Source organism: Euprymna scolopes, chromosome 2 (assembly GCF_053919585.1).
Source record: "Euprymna scolopes isolate OS-2025 chromosome 2, ASM5391958v1, whole genome shotgun sequence".
NCBI classification, from domain to species: Eukaryota; Metazoa; Mollusca; class Cephalopoda; order Sepiida; family Sepiolidae; genus Euprymna; species Euprymna scolopes.
Window position 1 is genome coordinate 13,859,964 of NC_136483.1, and position 21,057 is coordinate 13,881,020.

General features: G+C 32.6%; 1 protein-coding gene across 2 annotated transcripts in view; it reads left to right on the forward strand.

Moving 5' to 3' along the window:
- Nucleotides 1-317: 317 nt before the first annotated feature.
- Nucleotides 318-21,057, forward strand: part of LOC145288790 (lysM and putative peptidoglycan-binding domain-containing protein 2-like) — a 155,278-nt gene continuing 134,538 nt past the window's right edge. For both annotated transcript variants that reach the window (XM_080136360.1, XM_080136359.1), the window contains exon 1: nt 318-493. In XM_080136360.1, the coding sequence (XP_079992486.1) occupies nt 323-493 (171 nt within the window). In that variant the 5' untranslated portion in view covers nt 318-322. The remainder of the gene's footprint in view (nt 494-21,057) is intronic.

Genomic DNA, 21,057 nt, shown 5'->3' on the forward strand with positions numbered 1-21,057 from the left:
ACTACTTTGTTTGTAATAAAGTATTTGCTAATTATTATATATTTTTTTTTTAAATTAAACGTATATAATTTAAAGTATATAGTTCTGAACAAGAGAGTTTTTTACGAAACCACCCCTTATTTAAAATAACAATCGCAATCGTTCTTTACTTATTTTAAATAATATCAAGTAATTTTAATTCAAGTTAGTATTTTACGTAAGTTTATCATTGACATAAATGGTAATATTGGGTATTTAATAAAACTTATCAAGAAGGCGTTCGAAATGACGATAATAAATAATACGAAACTTCCGTTTTAACTGCTAGTTCTGCATGATCAAAATGGCGGATGGACTCAGGTCTTCCGAACGGCAAATGCTCGGACAATTCGCCAAATCACAGACAAAATATGGAACGACTACAATACCTGTTCGATGGAATTCTAATTTCGTGAAGCACAGAGTTGTCTCAACGGATTCCTTGGTCGGCATTGCACTCAAATATGGCGTGTCGGTAAGTTAAACTTTTCTTTAAACATCTGGACTTTTGTGTGTGGGTGAGCGTCGATGATGAACAGAAGAAGTAAATGAAAAAAAAAATACTTTTATTTAAAATCTATGCAATGGAGAAGAGTTGTCTGCTAGGAACCATTAGCTGGACCATTATTTCTTTTATCTTTCTATCATTTGAGAGAGAAATACAGAAGAGCCAAGTCAGGTGGGCAACGGAAGGTTCATAGTTTAAAATTCTGGGTTTAAATCTATTCACCTGCTGATAACATGATTAAATGTTTTTTGTTGTTTATTAGTAATGCATTTTAAACCTGTGGATGGAGACAAACTGAGGATTGATTTTAATTTAAGGTTTTAGTGAAAAATAAAATAGGTACTTCTATAAAATTTGAATCGAACCTTTTTTTTTATTTTATTTTATTTTTTTGTTTACTCTAAACCTAAGTTTTAAATTTAAATGCGGCATAATTCAGTTTATTTCAGTTCAAATTCTGTAGAAGCATTATAAAAAAAATACAAACCAAAATTAACGAAAAAAAGTATTTGATTGCGGTGCTTGTATAGATCTTTATAAGGGATCCGTATTATAAAGATCCTCACGGTTGTCCATATCGGCTCGGTAAAATCTGGCAACTAGTTACAATATATGGTATTTCTGCAGTTTACGGATCGTGCTATTTTTTTTTTGATATGATTTTCAAGTTAAATTCAATGTTTATAGTACCTTTTATTTATTAAATCGCTAGGTGAAAATACAGAATAATTAAAACAGCTACCTCCTTTCATTAAGAATGATTTTCTAAATAACGTTGCATCATCACCCGTAAATTGCAAAAGTACCCGGTATCTATTCGGACACTCTTCATCTACTTTGTCCTTGGTCAGTGAAAGAGAAAACGTTTGCTTTTCTTATATATATATATATATATATATATATATATATATATATATATTAAACAAGGGAATCCCCACTTATCAAGGCCCATAGGCCACCCGAGGATAAGGGTTAAAGAGTCTACAGTGATCAAAAGGACGATGTAGTAATCGTTAGAAGTGTAAATTTGGTAAATTGGTTTATTTAAGGGGAACGGCTTATCAAGAACTTGTTTACGTTGGACTTGACGGCAATATTGTAGTCAGCTGGATAGCAGGGAAATCAAAGAGAGTTCCACAGCAGTTTTTTTCATGGAATCTACGTTTAGGTTTAGGTACAGATAAAGAGTGGGTGAAATTATTGATAGTGTTTTACAGCCAGACGAGTGTTTCTCATGAATGTTTGGCGAGGGGTGGGGGGCATATTTTGGAGCTCAGAAAATAAAAATATATAATAAAATAATAACAGTAAAACAGAGACAGGCTTGCAACGTCTCTTCTGTGAGAAAGAAGTTGCAGGGAAGAGAAAAGGACATCCCCCACTGGGCTACAAAGTCTATTCTGTCAAAGTAGGATAAGACTTCCTAGCAGCTCCTGCCCAGATGTGACAGCAATGCTCCATCCTTGGACATACCTGGCTCTTATATAGGTAGAGAATTGCATCAGCAGGTAGATATCTACTGGATCGAAAGAAGGATCCCACCATTTTTCCAGTGACCTTGGCAACGGATTTGATGTACGTGTTCCATTTCAGATCAGGAGTAAAGGTCAAGCCGAGAGCTTGTCAAAACATGGGGCCTCCCCAAGACGAGAGCCATTCATTTCAAATGATGCCAGATGGGTATCAGAGCGTTGATGGTGTAAAGATAAAAGCTTGGTTTTAGATGCATTAAAAGTAATTAGCCACTTTTTTCCCCATTGTACCACATTTTCAAGATCAGAGAAGAGAGAATCAGAGAAATTGGTTGTTTTTGGTTTTTGATGTGTTACCATAGATGGTAGTGTCGTCAGCAAAAATTTCTACGGATGATGTAAGGATGTGATTTGGAAGATCATTGATGTAAATCAGGAAGAGAGTTGGATCGAGGATAGACCCCTGAGGGACCTCAGCATTAATATTATGAGCTTCTGATTTTTACCCATCAATCACTACTCTTATGAACCTATCAGAGAGAAATGATTTGATAACTGAAAAGACCTTTCCAGCTATACTGTAGCTGGAGATCTTATGAAGTAAATCTTTATGCCGTACCCTATCAAAGGCCTTTGATATATCGAGCAATTGCCCTAGAAAAGTTTCCTCTGTCGAGAGATTTGCTAATCCTATGAGATATAACTGTAAGCACATCTGCTGTAGATCTAGCAGAACAGAAATCATATTGCATGTTATTAAGTTTATTTTTGCTGTGGTGCTTGACTACTTCTCTATTTAACACAGATTCCAGTAACTTCCTCATGACGCACTTTACTGAGAGGGAGATGATCGATCAGCTGAATTCTTAAATACAGGGCATATCGATGAGCTTTTCCAGCTTTATAATATGAGAGCTAGTTCTGGTTGAAGTTTTTTGAGCACTATAATTGTAATACTGTCATAACTTAAAATGTGGCTAAAATGCATTAAAATGGGGAACACTTTCTACATTGACATTGTCTTCCTGTTTGTAAGGCAAAAACCGGAACTAAATTTCAGTACTTCATCATTACTATAAACAATAAATATGTATCAAATATATATCAGCGATCTTGCTTTACAATTGAGAAATTTGGTTTAGTTTCTGTCTATCAATATTAGAAGACATTAAATGTTTCAGTCAAACTGGAAGTTAAATGTTCTGATTGTGATTTATGATTTAATTAGTTGTAATTTCCTATAAACTCATCAAGCGACACCATCACTAAATTTCTGTATATCACCATCACCCTCTCTCACTGTTTGATCTCTTCTTTTATCCTGTAGTTATCACTCTCACTTCTATCATTCCGTGTACTAACAAAGTTAAAATATTGTACATTAGGACCTTGTGCTAATTCACCCAAAAAGAAAAATCAGATTCTATGGAGTGGCAGCGATTATGTGTAAATGCCCTGAAATATTTGCCGATGTAAATAAAATAATAAAAATTAGACTTTAAAGTTGGGGATGATTTAGCATATAAATTTAACATAAAATAAGCACTAACTTTCCAATCAGATAGCATATGAGTAAGTGACCATTTCTGGTTTTAGCCACATTTTAAGTTATTTTATTGCTAATTTTTTTGGAGGGGGGGGGCACCTCGACCTAGGGTTAGCGATAGGGAGGCATTATATTTTTTTTTTCTTTTGAAAATAAAGGCCTAAAAGTGAATGCTATCAAGCCCAAAGTAATGATCAGTGATTGTAGTGTTCGAAAGCTCCTACAAAAAGAGGAAAAGTCATTTGTTCAGTTTGTGAAAGGGAGCCTGGTGTAACTCCATCTTTTGTGGTACTTATAAGCACTAGGTACACAAGAATTGCGATGGAATTACAGGTAGGTTGAGAGAGGATAACCAATTTATGTTCAAAAAGTGTAAGGCAATGTAGATGAATGAGAACACAAAGTGTATCTGGATGGCAATGCTATTGAAGTTGGAAGTTTTGTTACCTTGGTGATAACATTGGCGAACAGGTTAGAGCAGATGCTAGTGTGATTGCAAGAATTAGGAGAGTATGGAGTTAGTTAAGAGGATTTGTGCCATTACTAACCAGTAGTGCATTACAACTGTTGAACAAGGGAAATGTCTAATAGGCATGTGTGTGCAGTGTGATGATGTATGGAAGTGAAACTTGGCCAATGAGTGTCTAAGGCATTTGTTGCATGGATAGAAATGATTTGCGAATGATACGATGATAGTGTAATGCAAATCTTGAAGACAACCTTGAAGAAAATTAAATCTGAAAAGTATAGGAAGGTGTGTGCAGAAGAGTAAACTTTGTTGGTTTGGCCACGTTGAAAGAATGGATGAAAGTTTTTGGGTTAGATGTAGAACAGTTTAAGTAGCAGGTTCAGACCAAGGAAAACATTGGAGGAAGTGATAAAAATATCCATAAGGGATAAATAAAGACCTGGGTAGAGATTGTTGCTTTAGAAGTAATTTTCTTTAAGCAATCTAACACAGCAGCAGGTAAAACAGACGTTAAACTGAATATGATGATGATGATACAAACGTCTGCTGTTAAAGTGTAACTTATTTCAATAAATCATATGAATCAATAATAGTGAGCATTTAAAAGTAAATTTTTGAAACCACTTACGCAAATTATCATCTTTATGTTTTACTATCTCTGGTTAGAATAGATTGCACACTGACATGAGCATTCTTGTGGCAGTTTTCTAAGTCTTGCTATTTCGTTCTAGTTCGTGACAAATTGGAAGGGAGTTTTTTTATTTGTGAAACCATCATTAAAAGGTTGCCTTACGGGTTAACAGACTGTTTATATCCAGTTTTTGGTTTTCAATCAGTTTCCTTCTAGATGGATCGGCTTCACCACAACTGAGGAGCTTCATTTATCGCTTGCATAGTTACTCTCTAGAATATCAGGAGGAGGAGGAGGCTAACAGATGCTACACCTTGCCCAAGCGTGAACTGAAATTGTGCAAGGTATACGCATTCAGTTCAGGCATATCTGCATATCTTAAATACATGCAGCACAGTATTCTCAAATGGTCACCCATCTGGGACTGAACAGGCTCAGTGTTGCTTAACTTTAGTGATCAAACAAGAACTGGTGTGTCAACATGATTATGCCTGGGTAACCATTCTGAAAACATAATTTCCTTTTTGCTGTGTATAATGTTGTTTATATGATTGACTGGCAATTTTTAGATATTTTTAACTCCGATTTAAGGTAGTAATTAAGATCAAAGGTCGTTAAGATATTAAGGTTAAATCATTGTGAAAATGATGTAACATAGCTGTGGCCTAGTTTTAAACTAACAACTGGACAACCTTAAATTGTATTAAATTTAAGATAATCTTCTATTTTAAGTTACTCATATTTTTATTTTTAAATATTTTTCTTAAAAAAACTTTATAATGAGATAAGAGATGCTATTGACTATGGGCAAAAATATTTTTTCAAAAATGCCAAAAAAGATTTTGATGTTAGTAATTTTTATTACAAATAAAAAGTTCATTTTTTTTAAAATTTAATTATTAGAACACCTCTTTCTTTTAAACAAGTAGCAAAGATATGTTTTTTTTTTTTTAATTTTTTTTTTACAAGGTAGTCACCACTTACTGACTAATAATAATATTATTATTATTATTAGTCACCACTTAACGAGGCCTGGAAGCCACTCAGGGATAAGTTATTGTGTGTACAGTAATCAATGGGATAGTATCATAGTAATCATTAGTATTGGAGATTTGATAAAGTGTCTTAGTTAAGTGGGTGGTTCATCAGGAATTTGTTTATGTTGGACTTGAAGACATCCAAGTTGTAGTCAGGTGGGAAACAGGCAAACGGAAGAGTTCCACAGGCGTGCACTTCTAAGAAAGAAACTTTGTTCATGGAATCTACGTTTTGGTTTTGGCACAGCTAAAGAGTGGGGAAAATTTTTGACAGTGATTTCAACTAGACGGGTGTTTATCGTGAAAGATTGGCGAGGGGGGGGGGGAGATTGGAGCTCAGATTAGCACTTGCCATGGAAATAATGATAAAACAAAGACAGGCTCGCAACATCTCTTCTATGGGAGAGAGGTTACAGGGAAGAGAAAAGGACACCCCCCACTAAGCCACAAAGTTTATTTTGTACTCTGTCAAGGTAGGATAGGCTGTTTTTAGCAGCTCCTTCCCATATGTGGCGGCAGTACTCCATCCATGGACGTACTTGGCTTTTATATAGATAGAGAATTGCATCAGCAGTGAGATATCTTCTGGAGCGGTAGAAGGATCCTACCATTTTTCCAACGACCTTGGCAACTGACTTGATGCACGTGTTCCAGTTCAGATCAGGAGTAAAGGACAATCCCAGAAGCTTATCAAAATATGGAGCTTCCCCTAGACAAGAGCCATCCATTTTAATTGATGCCAGATGGGGGATCAGAGCATTGATGATGTAAAGATTTAGATGCCTTAAAAGTAACCGGCCACCTCTTCCTCCACTGTACCACACACTCTAGATCAGAGGAGAGAAAATCAGAGAGAACTTTGTCATTTACAGCCTTTGATGTGTTGCCATAGATGGTCGTGTCATAAGCATAGATATCAACAAATTATTTACATATGTGTTTTGGGAGATCATTGATGTAGATCAGGAAGAGAGTTGGGCTCAGGATTGACCCCTGAGGGACTCCAGCATTAATACTGTGGGCCTCTGATTTCTGCCCATCAACCACTACTCTTATGAGCCTATCAGAGAGAAATGACGTAATGATTGAGAAAACATTTCCTGTTATACCATAGCTGGAAATCTTGTGAAGTAGGCCCTTATGCCATACCTTATCGAAGGCCTTTGATATGTCAAGAGCAATTGCCCTAAAAAGGAGGCCTTTGTCCAAGAGATTCACTAATCCTATGAGATATAACCGTTAGCACATCTGCTGTAGACTTGGATGAACGGAAACCGTATTGCATGTCACTAAGAAGGTTATTTCTGCTGAGGTGGTTGACTACTTCTCTATTTAATATGGATTCCAGCAACTTACTCAGGACACAGGAGACTTATTGGTCTGTACTGAGAGGGAGACGATTTATCACCTGAATTCTTAAATACAGGGCATACTAGTGAGGTTTTCCAGGGTGTTGAAAAGCACTTCTCCTTAAGGCAACGCTTAAACAGTTTTGTAAGTATGGGGACAAGTTCTGGTTGAAGCTTTTTCAGCACTATAATTGGAATGCCGTCAGGGCCAGTTACTTTACTAGAATCAAGGTTCTTGATTAGCTTGGTCACCTCACGCACAGATATTTGTATGTTGCATAGCGCGTTGTCTATTATAGGAGGAAATACGGGGAGTTGATGGCCTTTGTTGATGCTGACGAGATGACCTCTGGTCCATTGATAATGGTTGGGATAGAACGCACGCTTCTGTTCAGGATCCTGTTTGCTATTTGGCAAAACTGGTGGGAACCAAGCCACTGCTCAGCTACTTTGGATTTAACGGAGTAAGCATATAGCTCTCTTGCATTTTTTATTACTCTTTTACAGTGGTTGCTGGTAGTCCTGAAAACAGCTTTAGTCTTGGTACATCTATTACGTTGGTAGCTATGGAAAAAGTGATTTCTGTGCGCGATGGCAGCAGTACATTCTGGGGAGAACCATGGCTGGCTGTTAGGTTTTTATTGGAATTTTTTGGATGGTATGAATTAGTCTATACCTACAATTAACCATTCGGTCAGGTCTGATACTATAGAGGACACATCCTTTTTAAACATGGAATGCAGCGGAAACATTTTTTTGCTAGCCTGGGAGGATTGTATCATGATGAGTGGACAAATATTACAGTATCCCCATAAGAAGAAGGTATTGCCTGTGAGAATGATATCCTTACAATAGAACAGGTAGTACACTACACTTGAATTGAGGATTGAAAAATAATACAATAGTAAATTAATAGAAGTTTTAGCATTGTTTTCATTTCAGACAGATGCCAAATTAGTAATAAACCCATTTCAATGTTTAAAAACAAATTTTGTTTGTAATATTGGCATATAAATACTAATTGTATGGACTGAGCATTAATCTAGACCCAGGTAAATTGCAGTTGTGTGCATATGTTATAAACTTATACAAAAAAAGAAATAAAATCTTAGTTTTAAGTTGGTTTTATGTTCAATTAAATACGATTTGCTGATTTGTTCATAATGGAAAAAAGTTCCCATACTAATAATAAAATATAGGTTCTTGTTTGGAATTCCATGATATAAAAAAGCAGTAATAAAGAAAAATTTGTATGATATTCTTATACGTGACAAAACAAAAATATCATCTTCCCAAAATCATATAAAATTGATAAAAGTAGTTTCATTTTTAAATAAAAAAATCAAATTTTATGAGTAACGAAAGAGCGTTAGTCTTGTCTGTCATTTTGAAAACAATCTAAAATAAACAACAAAAGGAAATAACTCAACAATAATTCAAATTTGCAAGAGTTATGTTGTAGTGCCTAGGAATTTCCATTAATTGCTAAAAAATGATTTTCTTTATAAAAATAAAATTAATTGCTCAATTTACGTAATATTTAATGTCCACCATTCAAGGGCAATATGAACTGGAACAAATACATTGAAGACATTGCAAAGACTGCTGCAAAGAAGGTGGGTTCTCTCTATGAGGCTAGAAGACTACTGGAAGCTAGCCTTTTCCACAAGTTCCGACAGGAGCTTAGTGAATACTCGGTGGATGGCGGCGATCAGGCTGGCTTTCGTGTTGTGGGAGGTTATGTTGGTGATGTTCTCGACGTATGACTAAACGAAGTAGTCCAGCAGATTCAGACCAGGGGAGGAGGGGAACCAGTGATAGAAGAGTACAAAGTCATAACACTTCTTTTGAAGTCAAGACAGGGTCTCTTTGGACCTTTGGGCCAGCACCTAGTCCCACTACCACACCCAGAGTCTGCTAGCGGCCACCTGGTTTCACCAGGGGATCACCACACTGTTCAGCACATCCTGGTACACTTTGGTGTTGACTTTCAAGTTGACTTTGAAAATGTGAGGTGGCATGATGTGGCGCTCACTTGAAACTAGTGGTGGGACGATTAATCGGAATCGTAAGAATCGTGTATTTTGGGAGGTATCGGAATCGGAATCGCATCGTTAAAAAATACCTTAATTTTCCGATTCCTTCATTACGATTCTTTTAGTCTGATGTTGAAAAAAAGAAAAAAATGTCCTGATATTTCTAACCGCAAGAGAGAAATGTAGCATGTTATAAAAAGAAACCAAAGAAATTCATTACTAACAGGGCAATGCTTAGTGCCCCCTCCCTTACAAGATTCATTCATTCAGATCTATTGTAATCAAAACTACAAAAGAGTTAACTTGAAAAGAAGTATGCAGGGCTCTACATTGCGAGTAAAAATTTAAAAAAATACGCTTATCTTTTTGGTGACTGTTTTTTTTTTTACTAACAAATCTTCTAATAGTGAATGAAAATGCTTTTTCAACTTATATTTTCTTAAAATAAAACGAGCAAAGTCAAATTATTTAAACAGTAAAAGGTTTAATAGAACAATATACTTTTTTTTCTTTTTTTCAAAGAAGGCTTTTGAAAGAAATATCTCTAAAATGAAATTGATCACGTTGTATTATTTCGCAAAATTTTGAAATTTGGACCAAATGAAAATTCGTTGAATTTCTTGAAATCTTTTTTTGACTCTTTGGTCCACGACTTAGCAAAATTACCAACTAGTCACTCAGAGCAGTTTTATTAGTGAGGGTCGAAATCGCAGTGTCTTTTTTTTTTTTTTTGCCTAAGTCACCATCTAGGTGTCACCAATTTTTTTAACCCTCCTTAACTTCAAAGAGTAAATACAATATATACAACTAAAAAAATAATTTTTAAAAATGCTGATTCTATTTCATGAAAAATTCTTTTAACTAGAAATTAAAAGATAGCTGACTGACAGCAACAGGAGCACTGGTTAACTGCTGAACCACGTGGAAAGGTGTGGGGGGGGGGAGAGGAAAAAAGGAAATTAAATGATAATAAATTATGATAATCGTCTTTGAAAGGCACTAAACTCCTAAAATTTACTTCTTTAAAATTTTAGGCGGCATTCCCCGGCGATTTTAAAGAACTCTCTCTCAAAAAAAAAAAAGAAAAAAAAAAATTCAATTTTTTAGGTTTGGGAAAGATATATTTATTATAGCCGAATTCCTGTATGAAGACTGGATCTACTTTATTGGACGTTAATTTGTGAGATAAGTAATTTTTCAATGTTTAATATGTTTTTAAAGTTTCAATTATCAATTAAATTTTTTAATTGCGTTTTATTTTCAATTTATTTTAAAAAAAAACAGGGTTTAAAATGTATTTTTCAAGGTAACAAGCTTCGAAAGAAGTCTAATAAAAAAAAAATTACGTAAGTTTTAATTTCGACAACCCTGAGAATTTAATTATTAAAAAAATATTGAAATGTGACATTTTTTTTTTTAACATTTCTATTAGTTCAATTAATTTTCTTTCAATAATTCATTTCACTCAACAAACTTCACCATTTTTTGTTTTGTTTTTCTTTTATCTTTTTCTGTAATTTTGGTAATTATTTTTGCTCAATTTTATCTAGTATTTCATTTGTTTTTATAGTGGTATCGTTTTTATATGTGTTCCTTTGATATACCCTATTTCCAAATTAGTTTGGCTAAACTTATTCTTCACGTTAGTGAATTATGCACGTTCATTTATAAATTATTAAATTAAATATTTATCTTTTTTTATATTTAATTAGTATATATTTTCTTTCTCTTCCGCAATATTTTTTTTTATTTAATTCATTAAATCTGTTAATTATGAGGACCAAAATAATGAATTGTGTTAATTTATTCTCTAATTTTCTTGTTTTTGTTCTGTTATATAAATTCTATTTTATTTGTTTTTGCTCTGAAGGATTAATTCTATTTTCTTTGTTTTTTTTTTCTGTATTCCAATTAAGTAAAATAAATTTTCTCTAAAATAAATTTTGCTAATTTTTCCGTTTAGTTTACTATATAATAATTTTATTTAAACCAAAACACGACTGTGTAGGCATAAAATATCTCTTCCAAAGTTAGAGAACATATTTGGGAACTACCCGACCATAAGTATAAAACTACCTGGTATATTTCAAAACAATAATTCCCTAGGAATCGGAATCGTACTTGGTATCGGAATCGTTAATCAGTATTTTCCTGGAATCGGAATCGTATAAAAATTAGGAATCGTCCCAACACTACTTGAAACCACACCATAGGCCATAACCTTGTCTGGAAACTTCATTGAACTGTGCCCTCAAGCATTGAACCATCCAGATTTGCATTTTGAGGGTGCTGGCAATGGTCCTGTTGTCATAACTTGGATCAATAGAGGACATGACTTGTACAGTGGCACATTCCTGATCTCACTCCCTGAACATTGTGTCACTTTCATACACTCTTGGATTTGTACATAACTAGTTTTTATGAAATGGAAATGGAATCATGTCCTTTCTGGGGCAACAGTTTTATCGTTCCACCTTGTAAAATTTTCTATGCCATAATTGTAATTCATTCACAATTCAACTTTCCAAGTCTGTAGAAGTTGATATTAGATTTGAATTCATGGTGCACTTTGATAGTAGAGAGTCACAACGGGTCATCTAGTTATTTTTAATGTAGCGATTTGATGGGCTTATGTTATTCAAGTTTGTAAAACCAGTCAACAACAAAAAAAAAAAAAAAAATCTGTCCTGTGAAAATCATTTTGGAACTGCACTTTTTGTACTATACGAAAGACCTGATTAATGTTTGCTTGGTTTAAAAATAATTTTAAACCATTAACGTTTTAATGAGAATAATGTGGTTGAACTCTATTTGTATTTTTAGATTGACTGTTCGGCATTCGTGTAAATTTCTATCCTGTGTAATTTTTTGGAGTAAAAAAAGAATGATTTTTCTTTCCAATTCCAATAAAGCAAAGTATTAGGCTTCATACATTTGTTCCTCTGAATTAAAAAAAGAAATATCTAAATCATGCAATTTTGTTCAAATTCTCTTAAGGTATTTCTTGTATATCAATTAATCTACACAATGTGTGTGCGCGCACGTCTCCAAGGTTATCAAGGTGACTGTTGAGAATAAGTTCTTGTTAGATGTTTGAATATCCTAAATCATAAGCATATCAAAGAGCTTCTTAAAACTAAATTCAACCCGTACGCTTCTTGTAGGTGAACTGTTTAAAACAGAAATAAAAGGTGGTTAATGGCACCTTAAAACCAGGTTATTTCAGACTGACGAAGCTCATTAGTTTGGGCTGATTGTCTAGAAAAATCACTGATTTCAAAAGTAGGGTAGATGAGGTTCCTGAATCAGATTTATAGCAACTCCTCTAGAAGGAAACTGATGCAAAACTTGCAGCTAAAGTGATTACCGGTCATGTTGCCTTGGCATGTCACCGAGTTATAATCCTGAAGGCTCATAGAGGAATACACATGTTGTTGCTGTAATCCAATTTGTCTGCCTGCTGTGCTACAGACCATGCAGATTTGCAACTGTTCTAATAAACTTCATACAAAATAATGGACGATCAATGGCTGACTGTGGAGAAACATAAGATGGCAATCATTTGTGAAGATGCAATGAATCGTCTATATGATCATCGATATCGACAGTGTGTTCCAAGATAAATTTATGAATTCTTTGATATCTTTTCATTTCAGAATCATTTGAAGTATATAATTTTTTTAGTTTAATTCATCCCAAACAAGTCACATTACCACTGAAATGTAAAGAGCTACTGGGAATTTAGGGTCATATCCATAGGGGCATCCTAAGTGGTGAGGTGTGCAGTGAGATGTTTGTTCACATTACATTTAATATTTCTGCATCTTGGTAGTCAGAGAATTAAGAAGCAAAGAGGGAATTCCAAAAGGTTGCAGTTTTACGAAAGAAGTCATTATAATAGAAAGCCTTTAAGCATTTGGGGGACCTCAACAGTGAAGGGGTGGGATTTAGCTGATTGTCAGGTTGGTTGGAGGTATTTATGTTGCAGAGGGCACCCAGAGTAGCAAGTTTGTTGGGGCATATTCCATATAAGTACTTGTAAAGCAAGCACAAGGAGGCAACACTGCAATGATGGAGCTGAAGCTTGATGGTCTGCGACCTATTAGAGTTTTTTTTTTTTTTTTTCTTGGATTCTATCGAAGAGGAAGAGAATAGTGATTGTAGCAATATTTCATGCATGGGCAAATGGTGACTTTGTAGATATAAAATACTGGCAGATAAGAGAACAGGACTCTAGGGATAAACTTATCTTTAGTTGACCACCTAAATATTTTCATTTACTAGCCAAATAGAAAGGTTACTAGCCAAATCCGCATAATTTTTAAAATATGACGGCTTAGTTCTGTGACGAGTAATGTACATCATAAAGATTTTTCTGTGTTTTTTTTTTTTTTTTTTTTAAAGTGTAATTCTAACAAATTTGATATTGATATTTGAAGGTATGAACATTCTAATTACTTCAAATATTTTTTAAACAGCCTTCGTTAAAAAAAGAAAGTATATTGTTCTATTAAACTTATTGTTTAAATAATTTAACTTTGTTCGTTTTATATAAAAAAAAAGTTGAAAAGATATTTTTCATTCAGTAGTGAGCTTTGGAAGATTGTTGGTAAAAGAAATACGATCATTTTTTTTTCATATATATTTTCATGCATTTTTAAGTAACATTAGTCATCAGTAGGGCTATGACAACAGCATATTCTTTTCATTGGTTTGCCTCTTGAGCGTGTGTCAGTTATCTTATAAGTTTTTAGATAGTGATGTGGTTCTCGATTGATTAACTGTGTCAGATATATATACTCGAGAGTCAAAACAATGAAAAGAATATGCTGTTGTCAGAGCCCTACTGATGACTAATGTTACTTAAAAATGCATGAAAATATATGAAAAAAAAAACGAACGTTTCAAAACGCTAACATTTTCTAAAGCAGGAAAATGTTAAATCAACTACTGCAGCTATTCACATTCAGAAATAAATTAGACTAATTTGTATAACTTTTTTCTTATTTTGTTCAAGCTGGGGATGGAGCATTCTACTGGATGCCAGACATTCCACCTGCTATCTTATACATTCCAATTGAGATCTTAATATTCTAACCTCCCTTTTAAGTACAATTGTTTGAATCTCTCTTGCACTTGGTTCACCGGGTATATTTGTCAGGTAGTTTTGAAATTATTTTTCATGAATCCGGTTGCTCCTATAATTACTGGAATGCTGGAGATCTCAGCTCTGTTTAACTCAGCATCATTGGCAGGACTCTACATTGCGAGTGAAACAGTCGCATTTGCGGGTGATTTTTCAAAGTGGCGACTAGAAATAGTGAAACACTTTTGGCGATTGCATATTTTCACTGACAATCTTCCATAGCTGACTACTCTGAAAGGTCTTTATTTAAATACTATCTTATCTAGTAAAATAGTTAAACCTGAGGATTCTAACTATTTTTCGAATTTAATTTTATTAGTTTGGTCAAGTTTCTTTTGTATATCTTATTTATTTTAATATTCCAATTCTCATGCCTAGTTATTGGTGCTTCCTGCTTCACAGGACTGAGTACGATACTCTAAATTAGGTCTTAAAATAATTACTTAAAAAATTATATCCCTGAAAATGTTCTTTTCTTTGTAAAAATAAAAAAATTACGGACAGTTATAAAATTGAATAAAAGTAAATCATGTATGCTTCAAGTTATGCGCCCCCCCCCTCCGATATTTTTCATTAAGCATTGACATATTTTTGTAAACAGATGTTTATTTATGTAAGGGAGTTAACTCCATAACTGTTCACATCCAAAAATACATCTGTGGTGACAAGAGTTCACAAGCAAATTCAACCCATCTATTGCTAGCTAGAAGAATTAGTCTATATTAACAAAATTGTGTGACCACTATTTGTGCACATTTCATACCTCTGTTACACATAATTTATTTACTATTAATTGAATATTTATTAAAACCAAAAATGAAATCGTATAAAATATAAATGAATAAAAATTTGACTGCCTAGTAAAGTATTGAATTTTACAAATGTTACCAAGTCTCTTTACAAAATATGGAAGCACAAATGTGTCACAATTCAGACTAAAAAGTGTTTTTAAATTATATTTTGATATTAAAGGTACTCATACAGTTTGGGATCCATAGCTGCTTTGATTATTTCTAAAATAAATTAAAACAACTTGATTCACTTAAAGATTTACAGTCAGTATAAAATTTGCACCTGCATTTTATTTTGTGTATGGGACTCCATAGTTAAACTTGGGTGAACATGAACAAATTTCAAAGATTAAGTGTTTTTAGTTTGTGAGCAGAGCAGAACATTGGCTATTTTTTTTTTTTTTTTTTCGGAAGCAATTTTTGAAGTATAGAATCTCACTACTTGCTCAATTCCGAAAAATACATTTGAGACTGTCAATTTTTTGTACATTTTTATAATAATAATAATGATAATAATTATTTATTTTTTATCATAGTGTTTTTAAATTTCTGAAAGTAGTGAGTCAGTTTGAAAAACAGTTGCTGTTTTTTTTTTTTTTCTTTTTTTTTTTTTGTCCAAAATAAAATATTAAACTATAAGGAATTATCTTTCAACGTTATTAATTGAAACATGTACACAGTGCTTAAAAAAATATATATAAACTGAATCGATCAGTTGAAGGAGGAAGGATGTTATGAAAAAATCCCCCCCCCCCCCCAAAAAAAAAAATTGCCTTGAAAATTTCAAGTCTGCAATTTTATAACAGAAAAATTATCTCAACGGAAATACAGAAAATTTTAGTGAAATATAATTTGTTTTAATAGATGAAAAAAAAAATTTAAAAAAATGAAATTATTTACTTTCTGGATCTTTTTGAAATCGGAAATTGATTTACATTATTGCTTATTATTGAAAAGAAAAAGTAAAATTTGAATCCTGTAAACACACCTGTCATATAGTAGGTATAAATTTAAATTATTACTAAAGGAAGATTAATTCATGAAACCTTTTAAAATTTCAGGAGTCAAAGACAAGTCATTGTGTTATAGACTCCAGAGCAATGCTCTTTGCAACATATTGGCGCTATCGTTTTTATTTTTCTAGCTGCACTAAATCTGTGCTTTTTAGAAATTTATTAAGCGCTATCTACTGTTGAGTTGATTAATTCCTCAACCCTGCATAAAAATTGTCATTAATTCCTCAACCCTGCATAAAAATTGTCATTAATTCCTTCCCATTTTATAAAAGGTTAATCCTCCTCCTTGTTTTATTGACAATAGAAACAAAATCTGAAATCATCTGTTTTGATAATTTAAAAGGAAAACTTGTTGGGAAATAGTAGCTTGTTTCAAATTCATAATTTAGTGTAATGTAAAAAATTGTACCTGTGAAACTTATAAAGGCTAGGCATTTTTCAAGAATAAGTTGTATGTGTATAAGTTATAAATATGAACTTAAATACAAAACTACTAAAAATAAATGAATTTAAATATATCACTAATCATTGCTGAACTCCAGTTCTTTTCTTTTTTTTTATATAGATTTCCACCCCCACCCTAAACAGTAAATGTTGGTTTTAAATATTTGGCAGGAAAACGTGTGTGTAGGTGTGAATGAATTTTTGTTGAAAAATAGCTGAACTATATTCATTATCATTGAATTGGGATTATAAAGAACACAAAAACGTGTAGGAAATTACATCAATACTGTTTGGTAACATTTGTTCAGTAACATTCAATATCTGTACATTTTTTTTTATAAATAACTGAAAATCGCAAAAAGAAATGAAATAATTGGAAAACTTGAACTTCTTGACTATAAATAAAAATATAGTTTTATATATATATATATATATATATATATATATATATATATATATATTAGAGAAAGTATTGATTTTTCTTTTAAAACTATCATTTCATATCATAAAATTTATACGTGTTACTAATAAGTCCTATAAGTTGTTCATGAAATAAAGTTTTTTAAAATATTTTTTTAATGTTGAATTCAACAAAAAAGATTTAAAAAATTATTTTCAAAAACATAAATGCTACATTGCTACAACTGTGTTAAACCGTTTATAAAAAAATACTTTTTTATGTCTGATTCTACATAAGAGTACCAAACATTTAAACAGACAAATGACTTACATATCTTTAATTTAAGTCTATTGTAATTTTTAAAAAAAGTTTTCATCTTGAAAATTAATGAACATAATTAAAAAAAGTTTTTAATTTATCTTTTTTTTTTTTAAAATCTGTTTAATTGCTGTTAATATCAACAAAATTATTGCATATATATATATATATATATATATATATATATATATATATATATGAAAATAGGGCAATAAAATTAGAAATGAATGTCACCAAACATTAATTTATTACAAACTGTTTAAAAAATTAGATACGTGTGTGTGTGTATATATATATATATATATATATATATATATATATATATATATATATATCCTAATAGCTATGTTTAGGTCTTTGTTTGCTACTGTTGTTATTGATTTAAATAATAAACTGTGATAAATGAGAAAAAAAAAAATTTCTTCAATTAGTCAAAGAAGTGACACAAATGGATTGCTCATATCAAATGAAATAAAGTATCTGTTTGAACTGTCATTATGTTAACAGCAACACGACTCTCATTGAGACGAACCCAGTCTCAAAGTTCACCTTTTTACCCAAAACAGCAGAAACCTCATCCATATTGGGATCCTTTATTAAATATGCAAGGTAATTGAGTTAACTAATTTTGCATGCAGATTTAAACTATATAGGTCAAGGTTTTAGGTACTACCAGGAATTTTCATTTCAAGATTTAACATTGATCTTGGATTTAAAGTACAATATCCTTTTTCTGTCTCAATATCCCATTCCCTTATTCTATGTATCTAAAATGTTTTAAAACTTTAATTTTCTATGTTTATTGCTTTTAGCAAATAAGGTGCAAACCAATAAAAATATTTGCTAATATTTTTATTCTGAGGAGATGAATAAGCATCGAAAACTCATGGGTTATTTTATGCTATTACATTGTTTAATTTTATTAAATATGAGACTTAAAAAGGAGGGGTATATCTGATGACGACTCTGGATAAAACCAGGGAAATTTACTTCTTCAGTCTAAGATTGAGTTATCATATTCAGCAAAAAAAAAAAAAAAAATTGAAAATGAATGTCTATAAATATTTATGGTGACTGATTGATGCATTAATAGTAGAAATAAATTGAGCTTTTGACTAGTTAACAGTTGCTGTGGTATTGTTATCATTCTTGCTTTAATCAGTCCATAAGTGGAAAAACACCTGAATCAAGTAATGTCCCTTGTAGCATTTCAGTAAAACAAGATTTGAAAAACTTGTCCTAAAAAATTATTTTAATAAATTATATTCAAGTTTAAAAAAAAATTGATATTGTGAAATGCATTTTTCAAATTCCTCAAAGATAATCTTCAGTGATGTACTGCCTTCATTGTCTTCAGGTTTTGCATCACATCTGCTCAGATGGCAACGCCGACCTGACTCCAGATGCACTAAATTGTCTCCTTGTTGAAATTTACCAGCTTCGTATGTTGACATTGCAAAAAAAAGAAAAAAGAAAAGGCATTATGTTCTGACAGTTTTCAGCCTTTTTAACAACACATCAGCCAATGAGCTTACATAAACATGTAGTTATGAAGGATATGAAAAGAAAATTTGAAGTTACTTTTGATTTCATCCTTTGACCCATTTCTTAGTGTAAACATAAATGTGGGGGAAAAATATTTAAAAAAATGTAAGAAACTGGAGCTATTACAGTAAGAAATGGTTGTTAATAATAAAGTTCTGAACCATAATAAGTGTTATTTGAAATTAAAGCCAAATACATTTTTGTACAGAATGGAGCAATAAATTTGTCGTCCTAAAAAAAACAACACTACAGCTTTATTTTAAAAATTTATTGAAAGTCAATTCAGGTAACTTAATTTTGCTTAATCTATTCCATGTAGCCGCCTTCAGCCAGGTTCAGAACTGGGAGAATACCTTTTCTACAAGCACGGCAAGGGTTTAATGAATACTGGCGATCAGGCTGGTTTTGGTGTTGTGGGAGGTTGTGTTGGTGATGTTCTCGACATATGATTGAACGAAATAGTCCAGTGGGTTCAGGTTGGGAGGATGAGGGGATCAGTGATAAAAGGATACAAAGTCATAGCACTCCTTTTGGAGCCAAGCCTGGGTCTCTTTGGACTTGTGAGCCAGCACCAAGTCCTGCTGCCACACCTAGGGTCTGTCAGCGTTCACCTGATTACACTCTTCAGCACATCCAGGTACTTTGGTGCTAACTTTCAAGCTGACTTCAAAGATGTGAGGTGGCATAATGTGACCCTCACTTGAAACCACACCAAAGACTATAACCATGTCCAGAAACTTCATTGAACTGTGCCCTCAAGCGTGGAACCATCTGGATTTGCATTTTGAGGGTGCTGGCAATGGTCCTGTTGTCATAACTTGGATCGGTGGGGATCATGAGTTGTACAGCAGTGCATCTTCCTCATTAAACATTGTATCACTTTCGAACATGATAGAAAGCTCCTATTGCTTTTGGGATTTGTACACAACTAGCCAACTAGTAGATGGTCTGCAAAAAAAAAAAGAAAAGAAACTGACTTTCATGAAATGGAATCGTGTCATCTTTTCTAGGGCAACAATTTTATTATTCCACCCTATATTAAAAAAATTTGGTTAAGAAAAAAAGAAAATAGACTAATCAAAATCAAATAATGACACTGAAAATCTGACAAGATAACTTTATATATTAGATAATCCAATAATGAACTGGCAAAGGTCAGTTGCTAATATCAATTGAAATTAACATGAATTCTTGTCATTTACTCAAGTGGTTGGGTGACTTTAATGTTAACATAACACCAGAAATGACTACTTAATATCACTTAACTTTTCAGTTGTTTTCTCAGAAACAAAACTAATAGGAAAGTCTTAGTTGTAGACATTTAGCAAGAAGAATTATCTTGCCAAAATCTATGCTCTTAACTTTTGAATTTTTACAGGTGCAACTATGATAAAGCTTTATACTTGGTTTAATAAAATTATGTAAGGAATTTATAAAGTTTAGTTTCACCTGATATAGATAGGTATTAAAGCTATATATGTTTTTCTCTACCCTTCTTTATTCCCTTTTAGTGATATTTTTTCTATTTTAATGTTCTATGATCCTTTTTTTTTTTATGATTCTTCCATTCTAAAAAAAAACTAAAAAAACTGTAGATTTTTTACTGAAAGAATACAACTTAAACTCCCAGTTTAATCACAGGACTTGGCCTGATATTGTGTCCATAGGGAATCTCAACTGAAACAGATATGCACATATGTAGCCAATAATCTATCTATATATATATAAAAGCGAAAATGTATGTGTGTATGTTTGTGTGTCTGCTAAAAACTTTCGACAGACACAACAAAAATTCACAAACTCTGTATCATATTGAAGCTTCATCCTTCACTCCAGAAATATTGAAAAATTGGCCAAAAACGTTCATTTTTTTCACCCCGAAATCGACAATTTTTGACAGGGAGGGGGGTCAATAAAAACGGCCCTCTCGACCGGTTCTACGCATCCGTCAGATGACTTCATGACCTGATTTACTTTAAATAGTTAAAAAAAACTGAGAAAATTTCATGTACGTCACGTTGACTCAGTTGATTAGCACGTTGGTTCATTGTCTAAACGTTTTGGGTTCGAATCGTGGTGTGAGATGTCTTCTTTTTTTTTTTCGTTTTTTTTAAATTTAAATATTGAACCAGAGTTATTTAAGCCATTTTTCACGTAACGTTTGTTTTTCTGTTTTTCTTTGTTTTTACTTCGCTTATCCACCCCCGACCACACACCCAAAAACACCCGGGTACCCACCGATTTTTTAAAATTTTAATATCAAAACAGGTTTATTTAAGCCATTTTGCACATGTTCGTTTTTCTGTTTTCATCGTTCGTTTGCCTTACGTT